Below are 26279 nucleotides of genomic sequence, written 5' to 3'. Positions count from 1 at the left end.
TGTTACACAAATCAAAAGATATTTGAGATTCTTTGAAGTAGCCAGCTGTCTTGATGACAACTTTGCACACTCTTGGCATTTTCTCAACCAGATTCATGAGGTAGTCACCTGGAATGCATTTAAATTACACTTTGGAACAGATAAAACATTTTTTTTTAAGTGAATCACTTGGAGCTTGGTTATAAAGATACAGAGAACGAGCCACAGTCCAACTCAAGCTTCATTAATGACCAGTCAGGAAGTGGTAGCATACGAGCACTATATCTTCAAAATGTATCCTTAGTTCCCAGCTTATATTGAGCAAGCAAGGGTCTTTTCTTGGTCTTAGCCTATGATATTCATACAGTAATACAATAACAGGATTGTCTTGTGAATGGCTGTGTCTTGCCTACTACTTACTAAAAAGCCATACTGTGTACTAATCGTACTACATACTATTTAGAACATATTGTTTAGTAAAACTGCATTCAATAAGCAACAAATATAAACGTACTAGCTCAAACATTCTAACAGTGAGTCGTGTAATGCGCAATTGTGTTGATCCCAGCATTCGTTCATTTTGGTAAAGCGAGTCTCCTTATCCGATTATAAGCTGTTGTCAAACGCACATGGGTTTGGAAAGAAGATTCCCCTTTGCTATAGTGTGCAGCGAATTCTACTCGATGAAAAGCCAAAATAACTACGCATTTAAAGCTTTAACTACAATTTGGAAATTTCACATATACAACGTTCTATTTTCACATACCACAAAAAAGATTACTAATTAGAGCACAAGAAGGAGAATTCAGACACAACCGATAAACTGATCAGCCCAGAGTATCCAATACTACATACACCAAACCATATGAGCATCCCATACCGAAACAAACAGACCACTCATTATAAACTGATCAGCCCAGAGTATCCAATACTACATACACCAAACCACATGAGCATCCCGTACTGAAACAAACAGACCACTCATTATAAACTGATCAGCCCAGAGTATCCAATACTACATACACCAAACCACATGAGCATCCCATACCGAAACAAACAGACCACTCATTATAAACTGATCAGCCCAGAGTATCCAATACTACATACACCAAACCACATGAGCATCCCATACTGAAACAAACAGACCACTCATTATAAACTCCTTGAACCACATCACTAAGTGGTTTTAATCAACCTTAGTGCTACTAGAGCAGTCACGGTCCCTTCAACGCATGCCATCATCCCTAAGCATGCTCTGAGTACACTTCCCAAATAACACACTATTCCGGCTTATAGTGCACTTCTTTGACCAGGGCTCTGTTCAAAAGTAGTGCACTACTGTATATAGGGAATAGGGTATCATTTCGGAAGCGCACCCTGAGCTTGTTGAGAGCACTGGGTTTAGCACATCCTGTAGTAGCAGAACTTACAGTACCGTGTGTAGGTGGGAGAAACAGACAGAACAGTGTAACAAACTCACTGGATGAAGTGCGAGACTCCAGGGAACACAGAAGAGGGTGGACCCTTAGTAAAATAAATAAATAGACCCTCTCTGTATTGTGAGTCATAGACACAGCACACTTGGCCTCACCTCCACTCCTCTACGGGTCGGTCTCCCACACACTCTGGATGCGTCCCAAATGGTACCTTATTCCCTATAATGGACAACTTGACCAGAGTAGTGCACTATATAGGGAATAGGGTGCCATTTGAGATGCATATTCTGTTGCGTAAAGAGCACAGATCAATATCCACATTTATCCACAGGCAATATTAATATGCCCATAAGGAACCGGGATGGTCTTTCTGTCTTTCATATACTTCCTTCTTAACTGCATGTTTGTCACGACAATGACTGCATGCAATGCCTTCATAAGGTATTCACTCTACTTGACTTTTCCAAAATGTTGTTCTGTTACAAGGTGGGATTAAAATGGATTTAATTGTCATTTTTTTTGTGTGAAAAATCTACAGAAAATACTCAAAGTGGAATAAATAAATAAATAATGAATACAAATCAAATCAAATTTATTTATATAGCCCTTCGTACATCAGCTGATATCTCAAAGTGCTGTACAGAAACCCAGCCTAAAACCCCAAACAGCAAGCAATGCAGGTGTAGATGCACGGTGGTTAGGAAAAACTCCCTAGAAAGGCCAAAACCTAGGAAGAAACCTAGAGAGGAACCAGGCTATGTGGGGTGGCCAGTCCTCTTCTGGCTGTGCCGGGTATAATGGATACACTAATATATATTGATTAGATAAGTATTCAACCCCCTGAGTCAATACTCAGGATGTTCCAGGATAAGGATATGAACAGTCAGGAGGCAGACAGGATGTTCCTGTGCTCACCTCTCTCTTCCACCAGCTATGACCACATCCTGAAGTCAATACATGTTAGAATCACCTCTGGCAGTGATTACAATTGTGAGATTTTCTGGGTAAATCTCTAAGAGCTTTGCACACCTGTTTTTTTTTAACAATATTTGCACATTCATATTTTTTAAATTCTTCCAGCTCTGTCAAGATGCTTGTTGATCATTGCTAGACAGCCATTTTCAAGTCTTGACATTAGATTTTCAAGCAGATTTAAGTCAAAACTGTAACTCGGCCACTAAGGAAGATTCAATGTCGTCTAGGTAATCAACCCCTGCTGAAAGGTGGAAAGCAGACTAAACCAAGTTTTCCTCTAGGATTTTGCTTGTGATTAGCTCTATTCCATTTATTTTTATATAAAAAAAACTCCCTAGTCCGTGCCAATGACAAGCATACCCATAACAGAATGCAACCACCACCATGCTTGAAAATATGAAGAGTGGTTCTCTGTGATGTGTTGGATTTGCCCCAAACATAACGCTTTATATTCAGGACATAAAGTACATTTTTTTGCTGTTTTAGTGCCTTATAGCAAATAGGATGCATGTTTTGGAATATTTTTATGATGTACAGGCTTTTATTTTATTCTCATTTAGGTTAGTATTGTGGAGTAACTACAATGTTGTAGATCAATCCTCCATTTTCTCCGATCTTAATCATTAAACTCCGTAACTGTTGTAAAGTCACCATTTGCCTCATGGTGAAATCCCTGAACGGTTTCTTTCCTCTCTGGCAACTCAGTTAGTTATGATGCCTGTATCTTCGTAGTGACTGGGTGTATTGATACACCATTCAAAGTGTAATTATTAACGTCAACATGCTCAAAGGGAATATTCAATGTCTGCTTTTTTACCCCATCTACCAATATGTCCCCTTCTTCGCGAGGCATTTAAGACCTCCCTGGTCTGTGGTTGAATCTGTTTTTGAAATTCATGTTAAACACCATTAGTCCATGCAACTTATTATGTGACTTGTTTAGCAGACTATTACTCCTAAACTTATTTAGGCTTGCCATAACAAAGGGGTTTACTTGTTGACTCAAAACATTTCAGCATTTAATGTTTTATTAATTTGTTTAAAATTCTAAAAACATCTTTCCACTTTGACATTATGTGGTGTGAAGGCCAGTGACACAACATCTCAATTTAATACATATTAAATTCCGGCTGTAAAACAACATGTGGAAAAAGTCAAGGGGTGTGAATACTTTCCTGAAAGCACTTTATGTAGTCACTCCCTGGCTTTCAGGTTAAAGCTCTACTGTAACAAACACACAAGCACATGCAAATACACGCGCCACATACACATACACACACACACACACACGCACACACACAAACATGCACACACACAAACATGCACACACTAACACACACACACACACACACACACACACACACACACACACACACACACACACACACACACACACACACACACACACACACACACACTCACACTCACACTCACACTCACACAAACGCACACACACACACACACACACACACACACTCACACTCACACTCACACTCACACTCACACTCACACTCACACTCGCACTCGCACTCGCACTCGCACTCGCACTCACAAACACACACACAAACACACACACACACTCACACACACACAAACATGCACACACACACACACACACTCACACTCACACACACACAAACTCACACACAAACACACACACACACACACACACACACACACACACACACACACACACACTCACACTCACACTCACACACACACAAACATGCACACACACACACACACACACACACACACTCACACTCACACACACACACACACACTCACACTCACACTCACACTCACACTCACACTCACACACACACACACACACACAAACACATGCACACACACACACAAACAGGTTTAGCTGTGTGCGAGTAACTCTAAACTCTAGCTTCGTCTGTGTATTCAGCAGTGTAACTATTTAACCTTCTGCGTACACTACACTGGGTTGGTATGGTCATGTATAGTCAAAAGAAATTGTCACATGCTTTGCAAACAACAGGTGTAGACTAACAGTGAAAAACTTACTTCCAACAATGCAGAGAGAGAAAAAATATACATAATTCAAAAATAATTAAATGAGGAATAAATACACCAAGCGTAACAATAACTTTGCTGTATACATGAGGTCCCAGTACAGAGTCAACGTGCTGGGGCATGAGGCATTTAAAAAAATAATTATATATATATATATATATACTGCTCAAAAAAATAAAGGGAACACTAAAATAACACATCCTAGATCTGAATGAATGAAATATTCTTATTAAATACTTTTTTTCTTTACATAGTTGAATGTGCTGACAACAAAATCACACAAAAATTATCAATGGAAATCAAATTTATCAACCCATGGAGGTCTGGATTTGGAGTCACACTCAAAATTAAAGTGGAAAACCACACTACAGGCTTATCCAACTTTGATGTAATGTTCTTAAAACAAGTCAAAATGAGGCTCAGTAGTGTGTGTGGCCTCCACGTGCCTGTATGACCTCCCTACAACGCCTGGGCATGCTCCTGATGAGGTGGCGGATGGTCTCCTGAGGGATCTCCTCCCAGACCTGGACTAAAGCATCCGCCAACTCCTGGACAGTCTGTGGTGCAACGTGGCATCGGTGGATGGAGCAAGACATGATGTCCCAGATGTGCTCAATTGGATTCAGGTCTGGGGAACGGGCGGGCCAGACCATAGCATCAATGCCTTCCTCTTGCAGGAACTGCTGACACACTCCAGCCACATGAGGTCAAGCATTGTCTTGCATTAGGAGGAACCCAGGGCCAACTGCACCAGCATATGGTCTCACAAGGGGTCTGAGGATCTCATCTCGGTACCTAATGGCAGTCAGGCTACCTCTGGCGAGCACATGGAGGGCTCTGCGGCGCCCCCAAAGAAATGCCACTCCACACCATGACTGACCCACCGCCAAACCGGTCATGCTGGAGGATGTTGCAGGCAGCAGAACGTTCTCCACGGCGTCTCCAGACTCTGTCACGTCTGTGACCTGGGCCTGTGACAAATCTTTTCAGTCTCCTGAGGGGGAAGAGGTGTTGTCGTGCCCTCTTCACAACTGTGTTGGTGTGTGCTGTGCGGACCATGGTAATTCCTTAGTGATGTTGACACAGAGGAACTTGAAGCTCTCGACATGCCCTGTCGATGTGGATGCGGGCGCGCTCGGCCCTTCGTTTCCTGTAGTCCGCAATCAGCTCCTTTGTCTTGCTGACGTTGAGGGAGAGGTTGTTGACTTGTCTCTGACCTCCTCCCTTTAGGCTGTCTCATCATTGTCGGTGATCAGGCCTACCACTGTTGTGTCGTCTGCAAACTTAATGATGGCGTTGGAGTTGTGTGCGGCAACGCAGTCGTGGGTGAACAGGGGCCCTTGTGTTGAGGGTCACCATGGCGGATGTGTTGTTGCCTACTCTCACCACCCGTGGGTGTCCTTCATACTGGACACAGAGACATAAATACATTTATCTGACTCTGGGGAAGTAGATAACGGCCCTCATTGCCAAAATCACAAATTATTCAGGTTTTCTGATTATTTTGCATCAGTCATGTTCTCTTTCTAGATTATATTTACCTGCATCCCAAATGGCACCCTATTCCCTTTATATTGCACTACTTTTCACCAGGGTCCATCCAAATAGCACGCTATTCAAAAAAGTAGTGAACTTCATAGGGTCAAAAGTAGTGCACTATATACGGAATAGGGTGCCATTTTGTATGCTACATTGAAGAGCTCTCTATAGTGATCCCCTGCAGACTCCACAGCTACAGGCTCAGCAGCAGTGGTTTAAAGTACTAATTAAGTCGTTTTGGGGGTCTATCTGTACTATTTATCATTTTGACAACTTGTAATTTAAAGAAAACAATGTACTTTTTACTCCATACGTTTTCCCTGACACCCATAAGTGCTCCTTACATTTTGAATGCTTAGCAGGACCGGAAAATGGTCCAATTCACACACTTAAGACAACATTCCTGGTCATACCAACTGCCTCTGATCTGGCTTACTCACTAAACACACATGCTTCGTTTGTAAATGTTGTCCCCATGATATCCGTATGAAAATGGTGCTGTCTGGGTTGCTTAATACAATTAATTTGAAACTATTTATACTTTTAGTTTTGATACTTAAGTATAACTAAATATTTTTAGACTTTTACTCAAATAGTATTTTCCTGGGTGACTTTCACTTTTACTTGAGCCATTTTCCGTTATAAGGTATCTTTACTTTTCTCCAGTATGAGAATTGGGTATTTTTTCCACCACTGCTCAGCAGCTTTACATAGCTAAACTCCTGCTGTCACCCCAGCCTGGCCTCAAAGAGTCAAAGTAACATGGTCAATTTAAATCTGTGACACTCAAACGGGAGGGAGGTTGGTCGGGGAGGATGGGTGGGCGTATCACAACCCAAAGGTTGCCCGTTCGAATCGCATCACAGATCATTTTAGCTAGTTAGTAGCAACTTTGCAACCACTTGCTACATTTTAGCTGCTTTGCAGCTACTTAGCATGTCAGCTAACCCTTCGCCTAATCTTAACCCTAACCCCTAACCCTAAGTTTTCCCAGCTAGCACATTTGGTTCCTTGGAAGTTGTGGGAACATATGTTTTTGGTTTCCCATTGGTTCTGGGAACAAAGACATATGTTTCCTAACTGGTAAGACTGTTTTAAACGTTCTGAGAATGGAAGTAACATTTTTGCCTGTTCTGGGAACTTACATTTTTAGGTTTCATGGAGCGTCTGAGAATGTTTTACTATGGATCCCTGAATGTTTTCTTAATGCTAAACTTCTGAAATTCCCACTTAAGAAACATATGGTTCTCGGAACATTATGTGCTAGCTGGGTGTCCTGCACCATTCCCAGAACGTTGTGGGAAGGTTGTATGCAAAATAACCGTAGGACAACAACACACTCACCAAGGTCCAAAACAAAAATATGTACTAGCTGGGTAACCCTTCCACTAACCTTAACCCCTAATCCTATCATATTAAAGGGAGGGAGAAAGATTTAAGTTTACTATGTTAAGTCTACCCCTGAGTCCAGGTTGGTCACCCCAGATAGCACACAGAAAACATTGCACAAGCGGATAAATAAAATAAATTATTTACAAGAAAAATGTATGAAATATGCATACAGAGTGGAAGTATTGAATTGAACCAGGGGAAAGACCTGCTGTTTCTCTTTGAAGGGTTATATTGCCAACTGGTATGACTCGATTAGGGTTATTTTGTAGAGCTGAGGGGGGGAAGGGGAGATGAAGATGGAGAGATGAAGAAATGGGAAACATTCCAATTTGTCATTAGTGTCCAAGGTCACCAAGATTAGTATTTGACATGGACATTGGGGCACACACACTCATACATGGACTCATACACATGCACATACTTCTCTTGCTTTCTCCTTCCCCTGTCTCTACCTCTCGACGTCTCTACCTCTCTCTCTCAATTCAAGGGGCTTTATTGGCATGGGAAACATATTAACATATTGTCAAAGCAAGTGAAGTAGATAATATACAAAAGTGAAATAAACAATAAAAATGAACAGTAAACATTACACTCACAGAAGCTCCAAAAGAATAAACCCATTACAAAAGTCATAGTAAAAAAAAAAAAAAAGGTTAACCAGTTTTGATAATTAGTGGGTATATGCCTAATTCTGCTCTGCAAGCATTATTTGGTGTTTTACGTTGTACACAGAGGATATTTTTTCAGAATTCTACATGCAGAGTCTCAATTTGGTGTTTGTCCCATTTTGTGAATTATTGGTTGGTGAGCGGACCCCAGACCTCACAACTTTAAAGGGTTTAGCCAGATCCTAATTGGTATGTCAAATTGTATCTTTCTCAAGGGAGAGCTTCTCCTGCTGGGCTAATTCTTTGAGTAGGTGAAAGTCCAGCTGAAACTGTTTGGGGTTCACCTGTACCATTACTGTTCAAGACTTATAGAGATGTATATTAGCTGACTCAGAGTCTTCGTTGTCTAGTATCCTGAGTTTCCACCCCTCGTCAACACCCCCTCTCTTAACAAAGGGGTAGTGTGCTAATATAGCACTGTGCCGTGCCAGGGGATGGTTTGTGTAGAAGAGGAGGTTGCTGATGTGCCCATTTTTATAATAGTCAGCAAAAAGTGTCTCTTGACTTTCCATAAGGAGCTTCATTTTGTGATCTTTTCTTGCCTTATCGTTCTTTACATACACAGGGTACTGTATTTGAATTACCTCTGAACAGTGGGAGGCAGCTTCTAAGGCCTCTCCATTTGGTTGGACTAGACTGTGCGACTCTCCTGCCATTGTTGGGCTAAAGGGATTTGACACCTCTCACTTGACACGTCAGTGCTAATTGAAGTTGTATCAAGCTTGGCAGCCTTAATTTATCATTCAGTCATTATGAAGTAATGTAATGCGTTTTTCTTCTTGGCTTTTGGAAATAAAATATAGCTTCAGACTAAACATTACTCATTCAGTTCCAGGTTGGATGGTGTTTTCAGGTTTCTGTTGTTTTCCAGAGCATTTGCTGTATAGCGTTGGAATAAAAGTATTTGGTAGTTGTAAGCCGTCCAGGTGATTCTGTAATTCCATCCAAAATCAGGTTGTAGGTTTTGAGTTTTGATTTGGAGTGAAGGTTATGTTGTAGAGGGTAGCATCCTGTATATGTTACTGACTGTAACCAGAATAGAAAGAAGAGTGGGAGGCCCCGGTGCATAACTGAGCAAGAGGACAAATACATTAGAGTGTCTAGTTTGAGAAACAGACGCCTCACAAGTCCTCAACTGGCAGCTTCATGAAATAGTACCCACAAAACACCAGTCTCAACGTCAACAGTGAAGAGGCGACTCCGGGATGCTGGCCTTCAACAGTTATTTGTTTCTGGCCATTTTGAGCCTGTAATTGAACCCACAAATGCTGATGCTCCAGATACTCAACCAGTCTAAAGGCCAGTTTTATTGCTTCTTTAATCAGGACAACAGTTTTCATCTCTGGTAACATAATTGCAAAAGGGGTTTCTTATGATCAATTAGCCTTTTAAAATTATAAACGTGGATTAGCTAACACAACGTGCCATTGGAATACAGGAGTGATAGTTGCTGATAATGGGCCTCTGTACGCCAATGTAGATATTCCATAAAATATCTGCCGTTTCTACAATAGTTATTTACAACATTAACAATGTCTACACTGTATTTCTGTTCAATTTGATGTTATTTTAATGGACCAAAAATGTGGTTTTCTTTCAAAAACAAGATAATTTCTATGTGACCCCAAACTTTTGAACGATAGTGTACATATTTATACTGATACGTTATGGAGGGCTTTCTCTGCTTCGTCATGTCTTTCCCTGTGATCTATCCCAGCTTAAGTCTTATCCCTCTCTCTCTCTCTCTCTCTCTCTCTCTCTCTCTCTCTCTCTCTCTCTCTCTCTCTCTCTCTCTCTCTCTCTCTCCCTCTCTCCCTCTCTCTCTCTCTCTCTCTCTCTCTCTCTCTCTCTCTCTCTCTGTCTCTCTGTCTCTCTGCCTCTCTGCCTCTCTGCCTCTCTCTCTCTCTCTCTCTCTCTCTCTCTCTCTCTCTCTCTCTCTCTGTCTCTCTCTCCTCCTCTCTTCTCGGAACGTCGGTTCTCAGAATTGATAGAATTGGCAGTATTCTAACCGGAAGCAACAGGAACAGTTAGGCTGGAGTGTGTGTGTGTGTGTGTGTGAGTGTGTGTGTGTGTGTGTGTGTGAGAGAGAGACACCAGGGGAGATATTTATTTTTATCCATCAGCAGAGATCAGAAATTACCCCAGAAAATGTGTTGTCAAAATTGTTGTTTATGTCCATGTGAGTTATGACTAGACTGCTACATCCTTGACCTGTTTCTACTGACTTACTGATGGATAATAGAACACTAGGTAGGGGGTAGCACAGGGGGGGTTTCTGTAAAAAAGGTTTCAAACTCACTGACCAATGCATGTTATGCCACTAGAAACACGAAACAGGATGTTTTTTTAGGTCTTCAGAGGCCGGAAGTAATCGTCACCAAATGTTTTTTTTTGTTAAAAGTATGAGCTGCACCTTAATAACAGATGACAGCTTGTGTAGATGGTAACAAAAGTAAAAATGGGCCACAGCCTTCAATGTCACTTATCTACCATATTTTCATGGTATCAGGTACGGCCAGGAGTTTTCCAGGCCAGGTCACGTGGTCAGAAAAACTCCTGGCCCTAATCAGAATGTATACTGATTATGCTGGAAAAATACTTACACAATATGCATTTCTCAGTCATAAAAACTGTTCAAAACGTATTTTTTATCTCAGCACTTCATAATAAGTTCAGAGTTGGATGTTTTATAACCAGGCAAAAATAGAAACAGTGGGGAGCCTTGAACCTTGATTCACCCTTGACCCTTGATTCAGAGCCCTACTTCCTGTTGGGTCTGCAAAAAGGTCTGGGTCAACACACATACACACAAGTGTTCAATCTTTAATCTAATGGAAAGGGTACTGTACTGAATGATTGTGTATGGAGTGCTGCATAAGTTTTGCTATTTCAAATGGTCAAACACCCATATTGATCTTGCCAAACCCACCAAACGGGAACAGAAGTATCTCAAAGGCTGTTGAAGAACGCACCGTTTTGGGGGAAACGTGTCGTACAGTACAAATCGTCACGCAACATAGCAATAGTTGAACCGAACTGAAACCATCCCCCCTGTGCTCCCTACATGTCCTGTTGGACTGCACTACTCAGGAAAACGTCTGAGGTGGGTGTCCAGGTTGGGTCGATTTTACCCCTCCTCTCCTCACGTCCACTTTGAACTACTCTACTATGGTACTGGGTTGCAAGGTTCTGGTATAATTTGTTAAAATCTGAGTAGAAAGCTTCTAGTTATTTATTACACTTTCAATTTTTAATCCTTTAAAACTGAAATCCTTAGTGTGAAACAGCCACGTCGTTTGTGATATTACAACAACAAAGAAGTTACTGTAAATATTGTAAATAATGAGCACAATATGCACTGCACATTTGATGTTTTCATGATGATCTTCAGCTCGGCAACAAAAACAATAACAACGGTGGTGAGCAGGCCAGTGGCGCTGTTTTCCCCCTACTGGGGATACCATCTTTAAAACAAAGCAGTGTGAGGATGTGAAAAGCAATTTCAGAGTCAGTAGAAAGACCTCTTTAGTGTCCTACGTTTTCATAACTGTGACCTTAACTTCCTACCGTCTGTAAGCTGTTATTGTCTTAATGACTGTTCCACAGGTGCATGTTCATTCATTGTTTATGGTTCATTGAACAAGCATGGGAAACAGTGTTTAAAATATTTAAACTATTTTTTGCCTGGTTATATTGAATCTACTCTAGAGTGTTGACTACTCTAGCGCGTTGTCCCTACTCAAGCGTGTTGTCTAGCGTGTTGACTCTACTCCAGCGTGATGTCTAGCGTGTTGACTCTAGCGTGTTGTCTCTACACTAGCGTGTTTACTCCAGTGTGTTGTCTCTACTCTAGTTCGTTGTCTCTACTCTAGTGTGTTGTCTCTACTCTAGTGTGTTGTCTCTACTCTAGTGCGTTGTCTCTACTGTTGCTAGTGCGTTGTCTCTACTCTAGTGCGTTGTCTCTACTCCAGTGCATTGTCTCTACTGTAGCTAGTTCGTTGTCTCTACTCTAGTTTGCTGTCTCTACTCCAGTACGTTGTCTCTACTGTAGCTAGTTCGTTGTCTCTACTCTAGTCTGTTGTCTCTACTCCAGTGCTTTGTCTCTACTGTAGCTAGTGGGTTGTCTCTACTCTAGTGCATTGTCTCTACTCCAGTTTGCTGTTTCTACATTTACATTTTACATTTAAGTCATTTAGCAGACGCTCTTATCCAGAGCGACTACTCCAGTGCGTTGTCTCTACTGTAGCTAGTTCGTTGTCTCTACTCTAGTCTGTTGTCTCTACTCCAGTGCTTTGTCTCTACTGTAGCTAGTGGGTTGTCTCTACTCTAGTGCATTGTCTCTACTCCAGTTTGCTGTCTCTACTCCAGTGCGTTGTCTCTACTGTAGCTAGTTCGTTATCTCTACTCCAGTGCGTTGTCTCTACTCTAGTTCGTTGTCTCTACTCTAGTTCCTTGTGTCTACTCTAGGGCGTTGTCTCTACTCTAGTTCGTTGTCTCTACTGTAGCTAGTGAGTTGTCTCTACTCTAGTCCGCTGTCTCTACTGTAGCTAGTGAGTTGTCTCTACTCTAGTTCGTTGTCTCTACTCTAGTCCATTGTCTCTAATGTAGCTAGTGCATTGTCTCTACTCCAGTGCGTTGTCTCTACTCTACTCTAGCTTGTTGTCTCTATTCTAGCTCATTCTCTACTCTACTGCGTTGTCTCTACTCCAGTGCATTGTCTCTACTCTACTGCGTTGTCTTTACTCTAGTGGGTTGTCTCTACTGTAGCTAGTGCGTTGTCTCTACTCTAGTTCATTGTCTCTACTCCAGTGCATTGTCTCTACTCTAGTTTGTGGTCTCTACTGTAGCTAGTGCGTTGTCTCTAGTCCGTTGTCTCTACTCTAGTTCGTTGTCTCTACTCCAGTGCGTTGTCTCTACTCCAGTGCATTGTCTCTAATCTAGTTTGTTGTCTCTACTCCAGTGCGTTGTCTCTACTCTAGTTTGTTGTCTCTACTCTAGTGCATTATCTCTACTCTAGTTTGTTGTCTCTACTCCAGTGCATTGTCTCTACTCTAGTCCGTTGTCTCTACTATAGCTAGTGACTTGTCTCTAGTCCGTTGTCTCTACTGTAGCTAGTGAGTTGTCTCTACTCTAGTCTGTTGTCTCTACTCTAGTCCGTTGTTTCTACTGTAGCTAGTGAGTTGTCTCTACTCTAGTGCATTGTCTCTACTCCAGTGCGTTGTCTCTACTCTACTCTAGCGCGTTGTCTCTATTCTAGCTCATTCTCTACTCTAGCGAGTTGTCTCTAGCTTGTGAGAATGACCTCAGAACACTTATCCTCCATCAGAGAATGACCAGACAGCTAAAATCCTCGAGAAGAAGTGAATAATTGTTTTGAAGCAAAGTACCATTCAAACTGTGAAAATAATGTAGCATCCTGCTTTTTCATTGTCGTTCATTCTTTCTTTCATTCATTCATTCCTTCCTTTCTTTCGTTCATTCATTCATTCCTTCCTTCCTCCGTTCGTTCGTTCATTCATTCAAGCAGTAAAATGTTCCCTCACAATTTCAACATGCACTGAAACTTTGCTTATTTAATTGAATTTATTTTGGGACACAGACATATATAACAAAATGTACAATGTGGACCCAGAGGATATCACTTGAAAGTATTAATTCAAACGTTTGTTTCTAAAGGTGTTCTCGATGGTAAAAACAATAACACATATAATGATTAAAATAGAAGACAAAATTACGAACAACCATAAATACATTCATTTATATAGACATCCTGAAAAGTGTCACTATTCACAGCACTTCTCCCGAACCTTAAAAACCAACCACATTCATTTCACATTAAAACAATCTATTAATTGCACATCACACCGATCCTTTAAATAAATACACCTGGCCAGCAGTAGGGGCACAAGGGGCAGTGGAGTGGTTTCTCTTACTCAGACAACCTTGTCTAAATGAAAAACTATGCCTGCTTTTTAAAGCTATTTTTATTTGCTTGATCTCCAAGGGAAGGCTAGTCCATATACAAATGCCTGTATGGAAAACGTGCTCCTCGCAGTACTGTTTACTCTTGGGATTTTACGAGACATAACACTCGCTCTGGTATTGGTTATAAGACCATATCAATGTGGTTTTTCATGTAACCTGGGCCCACGATCATTTAAGATGTCAAACATATGATTTAAGTTTAAGTTGGTCCACTCTGGACTCAAAGCAACAAGCCCACCTCCCGGAACTACTGTACCCCTGCTCCTGTTTAACTGTCCTCTCCTGTCGATGGTAGGAGGTCAAGTCTGGAGTGGAGGAGAGCCGTGCACTGCGGAGCAGGATCCACCTGTCTGAGGCGGCCCAGAAGCAGGCCAGAGGGATGGAGATTGATTATGAGGAGGTGATCCATCTCCTGGAGGCGGAGATAGCGGAGCTCCAGACCCAGAGGACAGAGCAGCCCGGCCAGTCCAGCCAGGTGCAGGTAACACAGACTGAGTCTCATACCCTTTATTCTCTACATACAGCAGTGCACTACTTTTGACCAGGGCCAATACCCTGCACACTGCTATTATTGTTCATGTAGTGCACTACTTTTGACCAGAGCCAATACCCTACACACTGCTATTATTGTTCATGTAGTGCACTACTGTAGACCAGAGCCAATACCATACACACTGCTATTATTGTTCATGTAGTGCACTACTGTAGACCAGGACCAATACCCTACACACTGCTATTATTGTTCATGTAGTGCACTACTGTAGACCAGGACCAATACCCTACACACTGCTAGTATTGTTCATGTAGTGCACTACTGTAGACCAGAGCCAATACCCTACACACTGCTAGTATTGTTCAAGTAGTGCACTACTGTAGACCAGGACCAATACCCTACACACTGCTAGTATTGTTCATGTAGTGCACTACTGTAGACCAGAGCCAATACCCTACACACTGCTATTATTGTTCATGTAGTGCACTACTGTAGACCAGGGCCAATACCCTACACACTGCTATTATTGTTCATGTAGTGCACTACTGTAGACCAGGGCCAATACCCTACACACTGCTATTATTGTTAATGTAGTGCACTACTGTAGACCAGAGCCAATACCCTACACACTGCTATTATTGTTCATGTAGTGCACTACTGTAGACCAGGGCCAATACCCTACACACTGCTATTATTGTTCATGTAGTGCACTACTGTAGACCAGGGCCAATACCCTACACACTGCTATTATTGTTCATGTAGTGCACTACTGTAGACCAGAGCCAATACCCTACACACTGCTAGTATTGTTCAAGTAGTGCACTACTGTAGACCAGAGCCAATACCCTACACACTGCTATTATTGTTAATGTAGTGCACTACTGTAGACCAGAGCCAATACCCTACACACTGCTATTATTGTTCATGTAGTGCACTACTGTAGACCAGGGCCAATACCCTACACACTGCTATTATTGTTCATGTAGTGCACTACTGTAGACCAGGGCCAATACCCTACACACTGCTATTATTGTTCATGTAGTGCACTACTGTAGACCAGGGCCAATACCCTACACACTGCTATTATTGTTCATGTAGTGCACTACTGTAGACCAGGGCCAATACCCTACACAGTGCTATTATTGTTCATGTAGTGCACTACTGTAGACCAGGGCCAATACCCTACACAGTGCTATTATTGTTCATGTAGTGCACTACTGTAGACCAGGGCCAATACCCTACACACTGCTATTATTGTTCATGTAGTGCACTACTGTAGACCAGGGCCAATACCCTACACAGTGCTATTATTGTTCATGTAGTGCACTACTGTAGACCAGGGCCAATACCCTACACACTGCTATTATTGTTTATGTAGTGCACTACTGTAGACCAGGGCCAATACCCTACACACTGCTATTATTGTTCATGTAGTGCACTACTGTAGACCAGGGCCAATACCCTACACACTGCTATTATTGTTCATGTAGTGCACTACTGTAGACCAGGGCCAATACCCTACACAGTGCTATTATTGTTCATGTAGTGCACTACTGTAGACCAGAGCCAATACCCTACACACTGCTATTATTGTTCATGTAGTGCACTACTGTAGACCAGAGCCAATACCCTACACACTGCTATTATTGTTCATGTAGTGCACTACTGTAGACCAGGGCCAATACCCTACACACTGCTATTATTGTTCATGTAGTGCACTACTGTAGACCAGAGCCAAAACCCTACACACTGCTATTATTGTTCATGTAGTGCACTACTGTAGACCAGAGCCAAAACCCTACACACTGCTATTATTGTTCATGTAGTGCACTACTGTAGACCAGAGCCAAAACCCTACACACTGCTATTATTGTTCATGTAGTGCACTACTGTAGACCAGAGCCAATACCCTACACACTGCTATTATTGTTCATGTAGTGCACTACTGTAGACCAGGGCCAATACCCTACACACTGCTAGTATTGTTCATGTAGTGCACTACTGTAGACCAGGGCCAATACCCTACACACTGATATTATTGTTCATGTAGTGCACTACTGTAGACCAGGGCCAATACCCTACACACTGCTATTATTGTTCATGTAGTGCACTACTGTAGACCAGGGCCAATACCCTACACACTGCTATTATTGTTCATGTAGTGCACTACTGTCGACCAGGGCCAATACCCTACACACTGCTATTATTGTTCATGTAGTGCACTACTGTAGACCAGGGCCAATACCCTACACACTGCTATTATTGTTCATGTAGTGCACTACTATAGACCAGGGCCAATACCCTACACACTGCTATTATTGTTCATGTAGTGCACTACTGTCGACCAGGGCCAATACCCTACACACTGCTATTATTGTTCATGTAGTGCACTACTGTAGACCAGGACCAATACCCTACACACTGCTATGACCTCCTGGCGAAGATGTTTTTTTTTTGCTCTCTTCTGGTACTGTCTTTCCTTCTCTCTCTCCTTTTCATGTTATTCTCCTTTTCCTTTTTTTAGTGTGTTACAGGGCCTATAAACCCAGTCTGAGGTAACAGACTACACTGTCCGTCAGTTCGTGTGTGGGGCCTATTAAACCTGTGCCCAGTCTGAGCTAACAGACTACACTACCTTCCCCTGTTGGAATGAATAACAGTCTACTCCTCCACCGCATGTATCATTAACATGTATCACACGCTTCAATGTCTTACTGACGTCGGCGGCCACGGAGAACGAGAGCCCACAGTCCTTGGGAGCGCAATATGTCGGTGGCACTGGGTTATCCTCAAAGTGGGCAAAGAAGGTGTTTAGTTTGTCCAGAAGCAAGATGTCCGCAACGCCTCAATCACACGTATTATTAACTTGGTTTAAGGCAGGGATGAGGAACAAGCGGCCCGCGGCTCCCCTTTTGTAGGCCCGCAGATCCATTTCCAAAAACTGCTGTCGAGAGTTAGAATAGTAGAACACACAAGGTGCAACTTGTTCCAAAACTGCAACATTTACGCAATGCCCCATGGCAAAATGTGTAGAATTGCAGGAAATGAACTGTAAAACGTTTTTCTCTTCGCTGTTGAGAAAGAGGGCGCTACAATGTTTTGCTTACCAGGCTAACTGACTGCATGTGTGTGTACGGATGTGTGTACGCAGACCCACGAGCTACTGTCCTATCCGCTCCAGGTTCCTCCCCTAACCCAGTGCTGCTAGGTAAAGTCCGCTCCAGGTTCCTCCCCTCCCCAGTGCTGCTAGGTCAAGTCCGCTCCAGGTTCCTCCCCTAACCCAGTGCTGCTACGTAAAGTCCGCTCCAGGTTCCTCCCCTAACCCAGTGCTGCTAGGTAAAGTCCGCTCCAGGTTCCTCCCCTAACCCAGTGCTGCTACGTAAAGTCCGCTCCAGGTTCCTCCCCTCCCCAGTACTGCTAGGTAAAGTCCGCTCCAGGTTCCTCCCCTCCCCAGTGCTGCTAGGTAAAGTCCGCTCCAGGTTCCTCCCCTCCCCAGTGCTGCTAGGTAAAGTCCGCTCCAGGTTCCTCCCCTCCCCAGTGCTGCTAGGTAAAGTCCGCTCCAGGTCCCTCCCCAGTGCTGCTAGGTAAAGTCCGCTCCAGGTCCCTCCCCAGTGCTGCTAGGTAAAGTCCGCTCCAGGTTCCTCCCCTCCCCAGTGCTGCTAGGTAAAGTCCGCTCCAGGTTCCTCCCCTCCCCAGTGCTGCTAGGTAAAGTCCGCTCCAGGTTCCTCCCCTCCCCAGTGCTGCTAGGTCAAGTCCGCTCCAGGTTCCTCCCCTCCCCAGTGCTGCTAGGTCAAGTCCGCTCCAGGTTCCTCCCCTAACCCAGTGCTGCTAGGTAAAGTCCGCTCCAGGTTCCTCCCCTAACCCAGTGCTGCTAGGTAAAGTCCGCTCCAGGTTCCTCCCCTAACCCAGTGCTGCTAGGTAAAGTCCGCTCCAGGTTCCTATCCAGTGCTGCTAGGTAAAGTCCGCTCCAGGTTCCTATCCAGTGCTGCTAGGTAAAGTCCGCTCCAGGTTCCTCCCCAGTGCTGCTAGGTAAAGTCCGCTCCAGGTTCCTCCCCTAACCCAGTGCTGCTAGGTAAAGTCCGCTCCAGGTTCCTCCCCTCCCCAGTGCTGCTAGGTAAAGTCCGCTCCAGGTTCCTATCCAGTGCTGCTAGGTAAAGTCCGCTCCAGGTTCCTATCCAGTGCTGCTAGGTAAAGTCCGCTCCAAATCAAATCAATAGAAAATGTTACTGGTCACATGCACATAATGCCTGTGTTCCTGGCTCCAACAATACAGTAGTTCTAACAATACACACATCTAAAAGTAAAATAATGGAATTAAGAAATATATAAATATTAGGACAAGCAATGTCTGAGTGGCATTGACTAAAATACAGTAGAGTACAGTATATACTTGAAATTCGTAAAACAGTATGTAAACATTATTAAAGTGACTAGTGTTCCATTATTAAAGTGACCAGTGATTCCATGTCTATGTTTATAGGGCAGCAGCCTCTAAGGTGCAGGGTTGAGTAACCAGGTGGTAGCTGGCTAGTAATGGATATTTAACAGTCTGATGAGCTTGAGATACAAGCTGCTTTTCAGTCTCTCGGTCACAGCTTTACCTGTACTGACCTCGACCTCTGGATTGTGCGTTGTGAACAGGCCGTGGCTCGTGTGGTTTATGTCATTAATGATCTTTTTGACCTTCCTGTGACATCGGGTTCTGTAGGGGTCCTGGAGGGCAGGCAGTGTGGCCCCGGTGATGCTTTGGGCAGACTGCACCATCCTCTGGAGAGCCCTTCCGGTTGTGGACGGTGCAGTTGTCGTACTAGGTGTTGATACAGCCCAACAGGATGCTCTCAATTGTACATCTGTAAAAGTTTGAGGGTCTTATGGGCCAAGCCGGATTTCTTCAGCCTCCTAAGGTTGAAAAGACACTGTTGCACCTTCTTCACCACACTGTCTGTGTGGGTGGACAATTTCATATTGTCAGTGATGTGTACGCAGAGGAACTTGAAGCTTTTCACCTTCTCCACTGCGGTCCTGTCGATGTGGATAGGGGCTAGCTCGCTCTGCTGTCTCCTGAAGTCCACGATCATCTCCTTTGTTTTGTTGACGTTGAGGGAGAGGTTATTTTCCTGCCACCACTCTCCCAGGGCCTTCAACTTCTCCCTGTAGGCTCTCATCATTGTTGGTAATCAGACCTACTACTGTCGTGTCGTCTGCAAACTTGATGATTGAGTTGGAAGCATGTGTGACCTTGCAGTCATGGATGAACAGGGAGTAGAGGAGGGGGCTGAGAACACACTCTTGTGGGGCCCCTGTGTTGAGGATCAGCGTAGTGGAGGTGTCGTTTCCTACCTTCACCACCTGGGGGCGGCCCATCAGGAAGTCCAGGACCCAGTTGCACAGGGTGGGATTCAGACCCAGGGTCCTGAGCTTAATGATGAGCTTGGAGGGTACTATGGTGTATTCCTCTTGTCCAGATGGGATAGGGCAGTGTGAGGTGCAATGGCGATTGCATCATCTGTGGATCTATCGGGCGGTATGCAAATTGAGGTGCATCTATGGTGTCAAGTAAGGTGGAGGTGATATGATCCTTAACTAGCCTCTCAAATCACTTCATGATGATAGAAGTGAGTGCTACGGGTCGATAGTCATTTAGTTCAGTTACCTTTGCTTTCTTGGGTACAGGAAGAAGGGTGGACATCTTGAAGCAAGTGGGTGCCTTCAGACTAAGATAGGGGGAGATTGAATATGTCCGTAAACACTCCAGCCAGCTGGTCTGTGCATGCTTTGAAGACGCGGCTAGGGATAACATCGAGACCTGTAGTCTTGTGAGGGTTAACACACTTAACTGTCTTACTCACGTCGGCCACGGAGAACGAGAGCCCACAGTCCTTGGGAGCGGACCATGACGGTGGGAATGTGTTGTCCTCAAAGCGGGCAAGGAAGATGTTAAGCTTGTCCAGAAGCAAGACATTAGTGTCTGAAAAGATGAAGCTGGTTTTCCCTTTGTAATCCGGGATTGTCTGTAGACCCTGCCACACACAGTTGAAGTCGGAAATTTCCATACTCTTAGGTTGGAGTCATTAAAACTAGTTTTTCAACCACTCCACAAATTTCTTGTTAACAAACTATAGTTTTGGCAAGTCAGTTAGGACATCTACTTTGTACATGACATAAGTAATTTTTCCAACAATTGTTTACAGACGGATTATTTCATCTCTAATTCACGGTACCACAATTTCAGTGGATCAGAAGTTTATATACACTAAGTTTACTGTGCCTTTAAACAGCTTGGAGAATTCCAGAAAAGTATGTCATGGCTTCAGAAGCTTCTGATAGGCTAATTGACATCATTTGTGTCAATTTGAGGTGTACCTGTGGATGTATTTAAAGGCCAACCTTCAAACTCAGTGCCTCTTTGCTTGACATCAAGGGAAAATCAAAAGAAATCAACCAACACCTCAGATTTGTTTTTGTAGACTTTCACAAGTCTGGTTCATCCTTGGAAGCAATTTTCAAACGCCTGAAGGTACCACATTCACCTGTACAAACAATAGTACGCAAGTATAAACACCATGGGACCACACAGCTGTCATACCGCTCAGGAAGTAGAAACGTTCTGTCTCCTAGATATGAACGTACTTTGGTGTGAAAAGTGCAAATCAATCCCAGAACAACAGCAAAGGACCTTGTGACGATGCTGGAGGAAACTGGTACAAACGTATCTATATCCACAATAGAACGAGTCCTATATCGACATAACCTGAAAGGCTTCTCAGCAAGGAAGAAGCCACTGCTCCAAAACAGCCATAAAAAAGCCAGACTACGGTTTGCTGCTGCACATGGTGACACACAAGATCGTACTTTTTGAAGAAATGTCCTCTGTTCTGATGAAACAAAAATGAGCGGCCTTTCAGTTTGGCCATAATGACCATCGTTATGTTTGGAGGAAAAAGGGGGATGCTTGCAAGCCGAAGAACACCATTCCAACCATGAAGCATGGGGGTGGCAGAATCATGTTGTGGGGGTGCTTTGCTGCAGGAGGGACTGATGCACTCCACAAAATAGATGGCATCATGAGGATATATTGAAGCAACATCAAGACATCCGTCCGGAAGCTAAAGCTTGGTTGCAAATGGGTCTTCCAAATGGACAATGACCCCCAAGCATACTTCCAAAGTTGTGGCAAAATGGCTTAAGGACAACAAAGTCAAGGTATTGGAGTGGCCATCTCAAAGCCCTGACCTCAATCCTATAGAATATTTGTGGGCAGAATTGAAAAAGCGTGTGCGAGCAAGGAGGCCTACAAACCTGACTCAGTTACACCAGCTCTGTCAGGAGGAATGGGCCAAAATTCCCCCAACTTATAGTGGGAAGCTTGTGGAAGGCTACCCAAAACATTTGACCCAAGTTAACCAATTTAAAGGCAATGCTACCAAATACTAATTGAATGTATGTAAATTTCTGACCCACTGGGAATGTGATGAAAGAAATAAAAGCTGAATCAAATCATTCTCTCAACTATTATTCTGGGATTTCACATTCTTAAAATAAAGTCATCCTAACTGACCTAAAACAGGGAATTATGAAAAACTGTGTTTAAATGTATTTGGCTAAGGTGTATGTAAACTTCCGACTTCAACTGTTCGTGCCTTAGCCATTGAATTGTTTGTATTCTACCAAATGCCCAGTCACCTTGTCGTTAAATGAGGTTGTTTACGCTTTCAGTTTTGCGCGAATGCTGCCATCAGTTTTTGGTTTGGGTAGGTTTTAATAGTCACAGTGGGAACAACATTCCCTCTGCACTTCCTTAATGATCTCAGTCACCGTGTCCGTGTATACGTCAATGTTATCCTCAGGGGCAACCCGGAACATATCCCAGTCCGCGTGATCAAAACAATCTTGAAGCATGGATTCTGATTGGTCAGACCAGCATTGAATAGATCTTAGCACGGGTACTTCCTTTTTGAGTTTCTGCCTATAGCAAGGGAGAAGCAGAATGGAGTCGTGATCTGATTTGCTGACGGGAGGGCCCTGTAGCCATCCCGGAAGGGAGAGTAACAATGGTCGAGAGTTTTTGTAGCATGAGTACTACAACCGATGTGTTAATAAAACTTCGGTAGCGTTTTCCTCACATTTGCTTCGTTATAATCCTCAGCTACAATAAATGCGGCCTCAGGATAAGTGGTTTCCAGTTTGCACAAGTCCAATGTAGTTCCTTGAGGGCCGTCGTGGTATCGACTTGAAGGGGAAAATACACGGCTGTGACTATAACTGAAGATAATTCTTTTGGGAGGTAATTTGGTCGATATTTGTTTGTGAGATATTCTAGGTCGCCTGATCAAAAGGACTTCAGTTCCTGTACGTTATCACAATCACACCATGAGTTGTTAATCATGAAACATACACTCTCGCCTTTCTTCTTCCCGGAGAGTTCTTTATTCCTGTCTGCGCGATGTACTGAGAACCCAGTTGGCTGTATGGACGGGGAGAGTATATCCGGAGAGAGCCATGATTCCGTGAAACAGAGAATGTTACAGTCCCTGATGTCTCTCTGGAAGGAAATCCTCGCCCTGAGCTCTTGTACTTTATTGTCCAAGGACTGAACATTAGCGAGTAAAATACTCGGAAGCTGTGGATGGTGTGTACGCCTCCTGAGTCGGACTTCAAGTCAATTCTCAATACCTCTTTTCCGCCAGTGGCGTCTTGGAACGGCCTCTGGGATAAGTTCAATAATCTGGGGGGTACGAACAAAAGATTAAATGCGGGAAAGTTGTTTTTCTGGTCGTAATGCTGGTGAATTACTGTAGCTCTGACATCTAAAAGTTTTTTTCCGGCTGTATGTAATAACAAAAAAAGTTCTGGCCTTATAATGTAAAAATGTACATACAAAAAAAAAAAAATTCTGCAAAGTAACTGGATGCTGGGCTGCCATGTCTGTCGGCGCCATCTTCCAGGTCCCTCCCCCGCCCCTGTGCTGTGCTAAGCAAAGCTCCTGGTTTTCCCCTCTACCTGCTAAGATTCCCTGCTTCCATGTGTGAGTAAAATAAGTTCAAACTTCTCCCTCATTCTTAACATCATCTCCCCTCCTTGCTTTTCCTTTCTCTCCTGTCACTCCCTGTCACTCCTGTCACTCCCCACCCTTCCTTACTGTACTATGTGAAACCACTCCAGGTTTTCTCTCTGTCCTGTCCAGTAAAAGTGGGTCAGCATTTGACTTGTATTATTCAGGACCAGAGCTGCTCCTGCTGCATCATTAATGTATTAATGTTGAAGCTCAGTGACGTTCATTTAAAGTTGTCAGGTTATTTGTACTGATCTGGCTAGCGACCAGTACCTGGACCGTGATTACATCACCAGTCACTCTTTTGGCACTCAGAGTACATACAGTAGTATAGTATGTCAATGGAAAAGTGTTTATAAACAAACAAAGTAGTATCACACTTTCAGCAGTGACAGAAAAGTCAATAGATTAGTTTGCAATAGTTTATAAAATAATAAACTATCATCAATGAATGTCACTTTATTGAAAATGTCACTATTGAAAATTAGGGCTGTAAAAAAACATTTTTTATTGTGTTCATAACAGGATTTGCTGTGGTTTATCAAGATTAATCGCAAACTCAGAATTTGCTCAAATTGAGCTGTAATTTAAGATTCTTTATACAAAAAGCATTACAAGAATATTGACATCTTGATTTTGTCCAAAGTAACAGTTAGAAAAATCAGGTAAATTATTAGTCACGATAAAAAAAAAAGAATTGTGCACTAAAATACAAAAAGTTAACTGAGTAGCTATGACAGCCCTACTGAAAATACAGCCAATCTTTCAACTTGAAAACTCATCCAGATGTAGGCCATTCAGTAAATTCCAAGCTGATGACCTGATCTCTGTGTTGTTGTCCGTTCTGATAGGATGAGACAGAGGAACTGAAGAAGAGAGTGGCCGTTCTGGAGTGTCAACTAAGGAAGAACGAGGAGGCCAAAAAGGGTTTGGAGGTGTCCGTGGGTAAACTGCTCAACTTCGTGGAGGTACAGTGCCTAGTGAAAGTTTACACACCCCTTTGCACAGTCTTCACATTTAAAAAATGACATCTAAGAATGCTCTATTTTTTATTTGAAAAAGAAAATGTGTCTGTGTATTTGAGTATTTTTAAATACATACCAATAATTTCCAACTGTATTTGGAAATAAATATCAAAATAAAAAATATCAAGTACTTACTTCGAAATGTATGTGAAAGTCATTGAAATATCTTAAATAGTATTTATTCCCAGAACTGATAAATAGGCTTGTGGTGTTCAGAAATGTGGTCTCATCGGATGTGTCCCAAATGGCACCCTATTCTCTTTATAGTGCCCTAATTTTGACAAGAGCCATGTTTGGGCCCTATGCTTGGGCCCTATGCTTGGGCCCTATGCTTGGGCCCTATGTATGGGCCCTATATATGGGCCTTATGCATGGGCCTTATGCATGGGCCCTATGCATGGGCCCTATGTATGGGCCCTATGTATGGGCCCTTGTCAAAAGTAGCACACCATATAGGAAATAGAGTATTGGAGACAGCTGTCAACTCACAAATAATACTAATCTTGTCATTCCTTCCCGGTCAGAATGTCCAAGACTTCCTCATTGAAAATCAAGGACCTGTGAAGAGCTTCAGGTAAGAACGTTTATGGTGCTCAGTAGGAACAGAGTGAATATTAATAAAACGTCTGCCTCCGTCCTTTCCCTTTCAAAAGCCGGCTGTCTTTCTGAGCATCTCATTCATTCATTGTAGACAGGAAACCGTTAATGGGTTATGGTGACATTAGATTGCAGCGAGGGATGCACAAAAAGACGACATTTAACTTGTTGCTAGTAGCAACAGTTGGCAGACAGCAGATCTCTGACCAAGTCTATACACTCCTAATTGTAAAGACAAGCATAAAAGCTTTTTTTTTTTTAACAGACCATTTTTCCTGAACCTTTTCAGTTAATGAGACAGTATGTTATTCTGTATAATCCCATCAGTTTTACTAAACTGTGTGTCTATAAAGACCCCGTATGTATGTAAGACCTCCTGTAACTTCCCTTCGCGTGTGTGTGCGGGAGTGAGTGAGTGAGTGTGTGTGTGTCTAGCAGTCTCTAACAAATTCCAATCTCTAAGATCTCCTGCAGCTTTCCTTTGTGTGTATGCGTGTCTTCATCTATCCGTGTGTGTGTGTGTCTGTGTGCCTACTCCTGTGTGTTTCTGTGTGCCTACTCCTGTGTGTGTCTGTGTGCCTATTCCTGTGTGTGTCTGTGTGCCTACTCCTGTGTGTGTGTGCGTGCCTACTCCTGTGTGTGTCTGTGTGCCTATTCCTGTGTGTGTCTGTGTGCCTACTCCTGTGTGTGTCTGTGTGCCTACTCCTGTGTGTGTGTGGCTGTGTGCCTACTCCTGTGTGTGTGTGCGTGTGTGTGTGTGTGTGTGTGTCTGTGTGCCTACTCCTATGTGTGGCTGTGTGCCTACTCCTATGTGTGGCTGTGTGCCTACTCCTGTGTGTGTGTGTGTGTGTCTGTGTGCCTACTCCTGTGTGTGGTTGTGTGCCTACTCCTGTGTGTGGCTGTGTGCCTACTCCTGTGTGTGTCTTTATCTATACGTGTGTGTGTGTGTCTGTGTGCCTACTCCTGTGTGTGTCTGTGTGCCTTCATCTATCCGTGTGTGTGTCTGTGTGCCTTCATCTATTCCTGTGTGTGTCTGTGTGCCTACTCCTGTGTGTGTATGTGTGCCTACTCCTGTGTGTGTCTTCATCTATTGTT

General features: G+C 43.2%; 1 protein-coding gene across 1 annotated transcript in view; it reads left to right on the top strand.

Moving 5' to 3' along the window:
• Positions 1-26279, top strand: part of LOC135523408 (syntaxin-binding protein 4-like) — a 90045-nt gene that overhangs the window by 50966 nt on the left and 12800 nt on the right. The window contains exons 17-19 of the mRNA XM_064950058.1: positions 14313-14498; positions 24414-24530; positions 25112-25161. Of these exons, the coding sequence (XP_064806130.1) occupies positions 14313-14498; positions 24414-24530; positions 25112-25161 (353 nt within the window). The remainder of the gene's footprint in view (positions 1-14312; positions 14499-24413; positions 24531-25111; positions 25162-26279) is intronic.

The sequence above is a fragment of the Oncorhynchus masou genome, chromosome 31 (assembly GCF_036934945.1).
Source record: "Oncorhynchus masou masou isolate Uvic2021 chromosome 31, UVic_Omas_1.1, whole genome shotgun sequence".
Classification (NCBI taxonomy): Eukaryota; Metazoa; Chordata; class Actinopteri; order Salmoniformes; family Salmonidae; genus Oncorhynchus; species Oncorhynchus masou.
Note: the sequence above shows the minus strand (reverse complement) of the source record. Positions and strands in the feature narration are given on the sequence as shown.